General features: G+C 33.2%; 1 protein-coding gene across 1 annotated transcript; it reads left to right on the forward strand.

Moving 5' to 3' along the window:
- The first annotated feature begins 2,503 nt into the window (after window positions 1-2,503).
- Window positions 2,504-5,181, forward strand: LOC18040007 (trihelix transcription factor PTL). The gene is made up of 2 exons (XM_006430225.2): window positions 2,504-3,070; window positions 3,742-5,181. Exons 1-2 carry the CDS (start codon window positions 2,544-2,546, stop codon window positions 4,997-4,999), a joined length of 1,785 nt encoding a protein of 594 aa, XP_006430288.1. The 5' UTR covers window positions 2,504-2,543; the 3' UTR covers window positions 5,000-5,181.
- The last annotated feature ends 4,567 nt before the right edge of the window (window positions 5,182-9,748 follow it).

The raw sequence follows: 9,748 nt of genomic DNA on the forward strand, positions 1-9,748 counted from the left end.
ATGTTATTGGAATTTCGACAACCAATTTAAAATTCATGATCATTAAAATCATGATCCCAAACTCATCGAAAAGAAATAATTGAAAGTCATATTAATACAAACTAAGATTATGATTATTCATTTTGTTGGTCACAATAATGTCAAAATTAGTGTGCGAGTTATGAAGTTTTTATATTAGTTAAATAATGATTGATTAGATTACTAACGGAATTGGACATAATTGAATTGTCTAGCAAATTTTGAATAATGAGAATCTCATTATGAGATCACACTGCACTGCTTCTTAAGCCTGTGAAAAGAAAATGGCGAAAAATGGAAGGGGAAATATCTTCAAGGGAGAAGGGGTTGCCCATTTTGTAAACTCGAAACGACTAGTCGTTTAGGGAGTCCATACATAATTACGAATCCAACCTGCGCGCACTGGAAGGCGCAGAAGTCACAGTCAGCTAATAGCCATAGAGAGAGAGAGAGAGAGAGAGAGAGAGAGAGAGAGAGAGAGAGAGATAAGACAGTCAAAAAGGCAGGATCCTATACACTGTACACGGGTCAGCCAGTTACCACTCTTCAGTCTTCAGTGCAGCATTTCGTCGTGTTTCCACTAACCAACGTGTCAACAGTTCATTGGGCATTTTTCTGCTCGTAGCACAGTTTTCCAGTAATAATCTTGTTCTTATAGTCCTAGCTTCAGCAATAATTTATTAGCAAATAAATTAAATTAAAACACACAACAAAAATTTGTCCAACGTTGCATATAAGTACTACTGTTTCTTCACATATGAATGTACAATTGTTACTAAAATTTTAAAAAATACATTAAAATATAAATTTTAACCATAGAGCAAAAATATATGCATATCTTTAAATTAAAAATTAAAAATAATATTTTAAGACGGGGTGAATATTCTTATTAATTCAAGTTAGATCGGTGTATTATGTCAAGGACAATATTATTTTGAGTAAAAACATATATAATCCATTTACTCATTCCAGTTAAGAATTGTAAACCCTTCATATTGTTATCATTTGTTTTACACTGGTACAGTTACTATAATACCATATATAGGATGAGATTATTTTAATTTTAAGTTTTTATACTTAATTTAAGCTAGTAGTCTTACACGATTCAATAACAGATACTGAAACTTAAAGTAGCATTTAATAGTGTCAATCCATCTGCCACTATATTTCATGAAATGAATTACTTCAAATTTTGTGTCAAAGTGTGTGTGTGTATTTGTTATAAATACCAATATAGTCTAATAGTGGAAAAATTGTTGTGTTAAGGACACATTTAAAGCTAGTTTGGTAATGTTGTAGTTTCTAAGATAATTATTGTTAGTTTTGTTGTAAAAATAATTAGATGTGAAAAAAAATAACTTAAATATTTGGTAAAATTTATTTTTTTTAAAGTGTCATGGGTTTTAAAAGTAGTTGTATATTTGATAAATTTTATTGTTAAACTACTTTAAAAATATAAATGACTGAAATAGATATAATGTTGAACAAAATTTAATATTGAATGAAATTTACTTACACATTCATAAACATGTATATAAAATATATATTTTTAATTTTGTACATTTAACAATAATTGATAATTAAAATGAATTTTTTTATATTAAATTCTTTTTGATATCTCAATACAATTGGCAATAATAATAATCTCTTTAAATTTAATGATTTTGTTTCCTAATAAATAAGGATAATTTTAGATTTTATAATATATGTGAAGATATATATAGAGTTGTATTAAGTATAAAACTAAAAATTAGACTCTGAAAAGCTACTCCTTACTTGCTTTTCAAAACCTATTATAGGATGAGGTGATTTTATAAGAAGTGATTTTAAAAAAAAATTATCAAACACCAAAATTTAACTTTTAATTTTTGAAAAATTACTTTTAAACCTCCAAAAATACCATTAGTCTTTCATCATGACTAGAATCTAATAAATAAAGTATGTGTATTTAGAGCACTCATCATTTTATTTGCTAAAACAATGTATTAAATATAAATTCTTTGAGATTTAATTACATATACATTATTTTTTTATTCAATTACAATATTATGAAGTAGTTCAGTACAAATCTCAACTTATAGTTCCGCTTCTTAATATCTCTCACAAGAAAAAGTCTTGGGTGCTTATGAAACACTGCCAAGAAGAAAAAGAAAAGAAAAATGCACAGTAGAAGCGAGAGAGAGGAAAACACATGATGAACACGAAACGAAAGCAATACAAACAAACGTACAAAATACATACTCAGCCACAGATACACATAAGACTTACAAAAGAGAAGGAGGGAGGGATGGGACCATCCATCCATCACTGTGCATAAATTCGAGCTTTTTCGTGGACGACACGATCCGAGTCTGCCGCTCTCTCCTCCCTTTCTCTCTTTAAGTCTTAGTAGCTTTTGCAGCTTCTCTCTTCCTTTTTCTTTTAAAAAACTTTTTAAGCTCACACTTTGCTTTGCTTTTCTTTTCTTCTGTTTCTGTTCCTTCTTTCTTTGGTAATAAAATTCAAAAGTTCTTTTCATTTTGCATATGGAAATGGAGGATCATCATCCTCATTCTCATCAACAACAACCACAACCACAGCCGCAACATGAGTATGGCATGCCGGATCTTAGACAGTTTATCACCAATCGACCTTCTCATCATTTTCCTGGTATCCCACAAGCAGCCGCGGCGGAATTGTTCCCGGGCCACCACCGGAATCTAACCCCACAACAAGGGCATCATCACCATCGTCATCATCACTATGAGATGTTGATGATGCCTCGAGGGTTACAAGATTTTACTACTCCTGCTCCTACTACTACTACTACTAGTGCTGCTGCAAATAATGTAAATAATACCACCAGTAACAACACCGTTACTACTGCTAGTGTTTCTACTCCCCCCAGTTTCAGTGGCTTTGAAGGTGATGTGGCTGCTTCTTTTGGAGGAGATGGAGGCAATGGAAGATGGCCACGACAAGAGACTTTAACTCTCCTTGAGATCAGATCTCGTCTTGATTCCAAGTTCAAGGAAGCTAATCAGAAGGGACCCCTCTGGGATGAAGTCTCTAGGTATACAGTGCTCTAATTTTATTGCTTTGTTATTTATTTATTTTTCTTTAGGCTTCTCCCTTTTAACAAATTCATGCCCTAATACTCAATTTTTGTCGTTCCTTTAATTTGTTAGATTATTTGTCACTTCTTTTTTGAGTTCTTTTCTTGTTACTAGTGAAAATGCATGACTCATATATTATCAATACTGTGTTTGTCGATGGCTTTGTTTCCTGGTTTTGGGGCTAGGACTTAAAAGAAAGTGACTACACCATCTATTAATAAGTTCACTTTCAGGACCCATGTGTTAACTTCACCCTTTTCCGGTTTACCAGAATGGCTTATCTCTCTTCTCTTACATAGTTCAAGTACTGACTCGTTTTCCCCTTTGAAAATGTGTACCCTTCATTTTTATTGCCAATTTTTCTAATTTTTGCCAAAAAGATGACAGTAGCTGGCCGTTTGATGATTGAGTACCAATCTGCTAGTTCTAGCTTAGCCATCCGTATCTACAGTCCCCTCAAAACTCTCTCTCTCTCTCTCTCTCTCTCTCTCTTTTTGGTTTTTTTTTTTTCAAGTTTTGTTTTGTTTTCCACTTCCATCTACGGTTATCATTTTCTAGCTCTAGATTGTCATCTCGTTTCCCTTTTGTGTCGATTATTTTTAATTTTTTTAACTTTTTTTTTTATAAGGATAATGTCTGAGGAACATGGGTATCAAAGGAGTGGCAAGAAATGCAGAGAAAAATTTGAAAACTTATACAAGTATTACAAGAAGACAAAGGAAGGCAAAGCTGGGAGACAAGATGGTAAGCACTATAGATTCTTTAGGCAACTGGAGGCTCTCTATGGAGACACGAGTAATTCGGTTTCATTCCAAGAAACCCACCTCGTTGGAAGCAGCAGTCTTCGTTTTAATCATTCAACAACTCAACATCAAGAGCCAAACTTTCACAGTAGCTCTCATCAGAATAAGCTTTGTGATAATAGCCTTAGCCTCTCTAATAACTCCTCCGAATTCAATTCGTCGTCATCGGATGATGATGACAACGATTTAAGCACAATGGAGAATGATTCAACGGAGAAAAGAAGGAAGAAACGCGGAGGGAGGAGCTGGAAGGCTAAGATAAAAGAGTTCATTGACTCGCAAATGAGGAAGCTAATGGAGAAACAAGAGGCTTGGTTAGAGAAATTGACCAAGACTCTTGAACAAAAGGAGCAAGAGAGGGTGTTGAGAGAGGAAGAGTGGAGGAGGCAAGAGCAAGATCGGATTGACAAAGAGCACAAGTTCTGGGCTAAAGAACGAGCTTGGATTGAATCCCGTGATGCTGCTTTAATGGAGGCCTTGCAAAATTTGACAGGAAAACAACTGAAAGCACCATCTTCAACCGAGGAGCTAATGGCCGCTGCTGTTGATGCTGATGATGATCAGCTCCAAAATAACAGTGATACTAATAACGGTGAGACAGTAAGTAATAAGTACAGCTGGACAGACAGTGAGACTACGAGGCTAATAAATTTGAGAACAGGCATGGAAGCAAGGTTTCAGCAAAGTGGGTGTAATTCACAAGAGGCTCTGTGGGAGGAAGTAGCAAGTAAGATGATTTGTTTAGGCTATGAGAAAAATGCCTTGATGTGCAAAGATAAATGGGATTGTATCAACAATTATATGAGCAAAACTAAAGCGGGTGGTAACAAGAAACGCAAGGAGAGTTATTCAAGAAGCTCAAGCGGTTACTTGCCAAGCAGTGAATCGTGCCTTTACAGTCAAGGAACAGCTTATGAGACAGCAAGGCTCCAATTGAATGATAGCTCTTCACCAGGGGCTGCTTCTAACTCTAATGTGGGCAACAATGCAGTTAGTGATAGTTGTTTCCGGTTTTTAATGGCTGACGGAGATCACCTGTGGGAAAATTATGGGCTGAGGCTCAGCAATGGAGAAAATCAGTGAGTGAGCTAGTTTCAAATGAAATTAAACTTTTGTAAAGGGTTTGGAGGAAGGTGGCTGACATTACATGCATATAGGAATTGATGATTAATGTGGGATCTTAGAAGATGGACATTAAATATGTTTCAGGAATTTAAATGGGATCGCAGGGAAAAAGAATCAATACAACGTTGCTCTATTTGTTAGATTATGTCCCAACCTTCTCTTAATTTTCACTTCAATGAACGACGTCGGGTATTAATATTTATCTGCTTCACTCTTCCTGCATCTTCTCTGATATTTTTCTGCAATTCAGTAAGCTTATATCACTTTGTATTTTTGTCTTCTTATGTTACGAGTCTATCGAAAGTTCTAAATTCATTGAAATACTGTATAATCTGGAGATCTACCAAGCACAGTTTGAATTTTGTACTTAATAGAGACAATATTTACAATAAAAGAATTTTGAACCTCCATGGTGGTAAAAACTTTGTTCATTAATAATATTTCTATTGCTTTATATATGTTGGTAAATGTTAAACAGAAAGATGGTAAGTGAACAAAATTCGATTAAAATGTATCACCTCACTAATGATTTTTGACATTTATATGTACTGCTAAATGGTAAATATCAATTTTGGTACATGGGTGGGAAGATAACTGGGCTGCCATTAGGATGTAACTGAAAAATAATAATATCAATCAATTTTGCTTCTTTATTTGAACAGTAACTGAGTAAGTTGAGGAGTGAATAATCTCATTCTAGAAAGTTAGAAACACGTTCAAAGCAACAAGACCTGCCAAGTTCTCATCCCAAATTAATTTTCTAATGTATAATTTTACGAAGGGAGTATCATTATTATTTTTGTTTTTTCTTTTGTAATTAACTTGTCATTTGCAAAAGTAAATACAAGAGTCTAATTAAATATTCTACAGCCCTTAAACTACTTGCGAGATTATAGATAGTTGCGCAAAACGTTAACCTTCATGCTAAGGCCAAAGTAAACCTCACGAACAATGGATCATTTTTAAGTTCTATCAAGAAAAGTTACATTTTCTCTTTGAAACAACTGTCTCTTAAGCTTGAACCATTACAATTTGCCACGATATCAAACTCTCAACGCAATTCTGCCATATTCCCTCTACAAGTACAGAAGGCAAAGCATATAGATAGGCATTAGGACTTAGAAGCTCCTGTTTTGTGAAGAAAATTAAGTGTCATTTGTTATCTAAATTACATACAAACCCTTCGTTTTCATACAATATAAGATTTAAGAAAATTTTTTTCCTACAAATGTTTGGCTCGTTAAGGAGAGAAAATGCTAGCCTGCCTCCAACAAGGCAATTTCAAGGCATGACCTCACTAGGGTTATTGCTTTTGCTCAAGTTCAAATCAGTGTGTGGGAGGGAGGCTTAATACCAAGAGGGATTCTGAAGAATCACTAGAGCAGCATATTATTATTCAATTTTTTTTTTATCTGCAAATTCATATCAACAAGTGAAGTATTCAAACTAATTGCACGATTGAAAAGTACCCCTAATGAGAAATCAGTAATTAAAACTTTTTTTTTCTTCTCCCCTTCTTTTAATTTGGCATTTAAGATTAGCAAATTGACGTTCGGTGACCACTTTGATTTGAACGAACGAACAAACAAACAAACAAACAAACAAACAGATAGTGATAAAGAAAGAGTGATAACAATGACCTTCCTGAATTTGAAAGGAAAGATAGCCTCATAGGTACCGTACCAAACAAAACAATAACGTGTATATAATACATAGTCCATTATGATGATCATCCCATTCAGACAGCCTCTGTCTGTTCTTAGGAAAGAGTAAAGAAGCTTCCCACCAGAAGAAAACCAAAGCCCTTTTGGAGACAACATTTTCAGTCATTGTCATTTTATCATATAGCAACCCAAAAAAAAACAAAGCGCAACAGCTATAGCTGTAGCCAATAAAAAGAAAAGCCTTTAGCTGCCTTTCAATATTTCATCAGCTTAATTTTTTTTTTATTCTCTCTTTGCCACCTCATTTCTGAAGACCTTGATCCCAGCTTGCTTGTCCGGTTGTCCCTAGCCTTAGAGACACTTGTAGGCATGAGCAGTCAAAGGAAATGATATAACATTACATTACATCTCAATTATGGAAAATTTGAAATAAATTTGAGTCAAGGAAAAGGGTAACTCAGCTTTTTAGGTGATGCCATTTGATGTGACTCTACACACTGAGCTTAACAGAAAGTAGTCTGCTATTTATCTGCACCTCATTGCTACTCTTCTCCCCAAAATTTGCATCAATTTAGCAACTCAGCCTCTGCCTCTTTGCCCTACTTTCTGTATCTTTGCACAAAAAATAGCAATTATCGGCCCTTGAACTTTGAATTTCTAAATTGAGTTAAATGATCTAATTACACGTTTTTTGTTCACGTTTTAAGATTTATTGTCATTTCTTAAGCGAGAAAAAATACCCCAATTAATTACTTTATTGTATCTTTCAGTTTTACATTAAGTTTAATTGCTGCCAGAAATTAATGGGTGGTCTTAATGATCGAATTAATCTTTTTCTTGCCGATTGACCAAAAAAAAAAAAAAAATGAATAGTGGGGTTATGATCATTAGTTATTGAATCTCAAGGCTCGTGGTGTGTGGCCTTGATCCATCTGAGTAATTGGGCTACAACGAACCCATAATTTGATGAGTCACTACTGCTGGCATCGCTCCAAATTCCTCTTAAAACTCCTTTTTCAGTGATATTCTATTTAATGTAAAAAATATCTTTCTTTTTTTAAATAAACAAAAATAAACCCTTTTTTTTCAAATTTTCTCTTTCTACAAACTCAAAACACCAATTTCCAAAAAATAAAAATAATTAATATGAAAAAAATGAAAAAGAAAAAATATTGTTGTTTTAAGTTTGTGCAAATCAATTCTATAGATGAGAAATAAAAAAATATTAGAGAGAGAAGCAAATGTGATTCAATTACTTTTAGTTTGTAAAGGAAGTAGAATTTGACTTTTATTGGTTTATTCTTGAGCTACAGAATTTAACATCTTGTAAATGATTCAACCTGAGTATAGTTTTCAAGTTTGTCAATTATATGAGGATGTAATCATTGGTGGAAGACATTCCAAATATTACAATATGTTATCTTTGATTTTTGATTATATATGTAAATTTTATTTTAAAAAAAATAGATTAAAGAGAGAAACAGAAAAAAATAAATAGGGTTAATTTTATTTGTTTTTTTTCCTTGAATGTAATTGTAATAGAGTAAGGGTTTTAGAAGAATTCTAGAGGGGTGCCAATAGTCGCATGGATTTAACCCAGATAGCAAAAACAACATCCTATCAAAAGGAAACAGCAATGCTATCAACACCCTTTTAATATCGGCATGAAACCCCCTTTTTAAATCATAGTTTATTGTTGGAGGAAATTACGTGAAGACAAATATGAAATTAATTGGATCACGATACCTTTACACTTGTAAAGGTTACATTAATTCTATTCATGATATTCACAAAATACGGGTATACAGGGTACTTTCAAAAATAAAATAAGTCAATTGATCACGGATTCTCTTGCCTCTCAAGATCCAAACCATCGAAAAATATAACGCCAGATTAACTGAAAAATGTATGTCAACGAGTAATGTTACAATTATAAATTTTTGTATAAACTGATGTAGTATTAATTTATTAGTTAAATAAAAATATAAAATAATATAAAATAAATCGTATGGGCCAAGAAATATTTAATTCAACTAATGAATTAATGTCACGTCAATTTGTATAAGATAAATTTGTATAAAAATTTGTGGTTGTATCATTACTCCATTATGACAAAGGTCTTTTATTGATTTTTATCCCTTCCGCGTTAATTTTTTTTTTTAACGGGCAAAAATAAATATATTTTAACACTACCATTCAAGGGTCCACTTGCAACTACTGCGTAACCCAAATTTATTTCGAAAAAAATTATTTGATAAACAAATGATTACATTATTCATACTTTTTTTTTTTATCTTTCCATATTCTTAACTAGTGATTTAATTTCATGGTACTTATGGATTAAAATTCACTGCGCAATCGGGGCAATAGGTTAACCCAGACGCGCACATTATTTGGGATACATCTCTGCCTGGCATCTATTTGGTTGTGCATCCGCAGGAGCCACCATCAATTCAGCTGTACACATATTATTTTTAAATAATGAATGTTAAAATAAAAAGAAAATAAAATGAAACCATGTGAGAGATATTTATTGATAGGATTTATCTTTAAGCTTGCAACCAATTTGAAGGATGCTTAATCCGATGATAAAAATTGAAAACAAGGTAAACCAAAAACTATATACACACATAAATGGACTTGTAACCAGAGAAAATGAGAACAAGAATGACTGCAAGGTTGCGAGTAAGCTTTGTCGTATCCCAGCGCGTTCCAAGATTTCAACTAAAATAGAAATGTTGTGAATCGGTTTAAAATGTTTTGCTCGAGCCCTTGTGAGCGTTATCAACTGAAAGAAATTTGAGTTTTTTGGTTTTCACATTCGTGTTGTGAATCGATCTCGTTAGATAGCAAATCAAACATTTTGTTAGATTTTTTAATAAGGCTTGGGAAACAGGGACGCTGGTCGTTCAATCCGAAACTAAGAGACCTGCTATATTTCATAACACATCGTCTGTCAAAATACCTCTTCATTTATTCAGCGAATCAGCCATGACATAATCACATGTGAGAAAGCAACGCATTAGAAAAGAACCGAAAGCAA

The sequence above is a fragment of the Citrus clementina genome, unplaced genomic scaffold (assembly GCF_000493195.1).
Source record: "Citrus clementina cultivar Clemenules unplaced genomic scaffold, Citrus_clementina_v1.0 scaffold_6, whole genome shotgun sequence".
Lineage (NCBI taxonomy): Eukaryota > Viridiplantae > Streptophyta > Magnoliopsida > Sapindales > Rutaceae > Citrus > Citrus x clementina.

Coding starts and splice junctions, on each gene's coding strand:
- LOC18040007 (XM_006430225.2), top strand. CDS start 2,544: ATGGAAATGGAGGATCATCATCCTCATTCTCATCAACAACAACCACAA. Junction 3,071..3,741: donor CTCTGGGATGAAGTCTCTAG/GTATACAGTGCT, acceptor TTTTTTTATAAG/GATAATGTCTGAGGAACATG.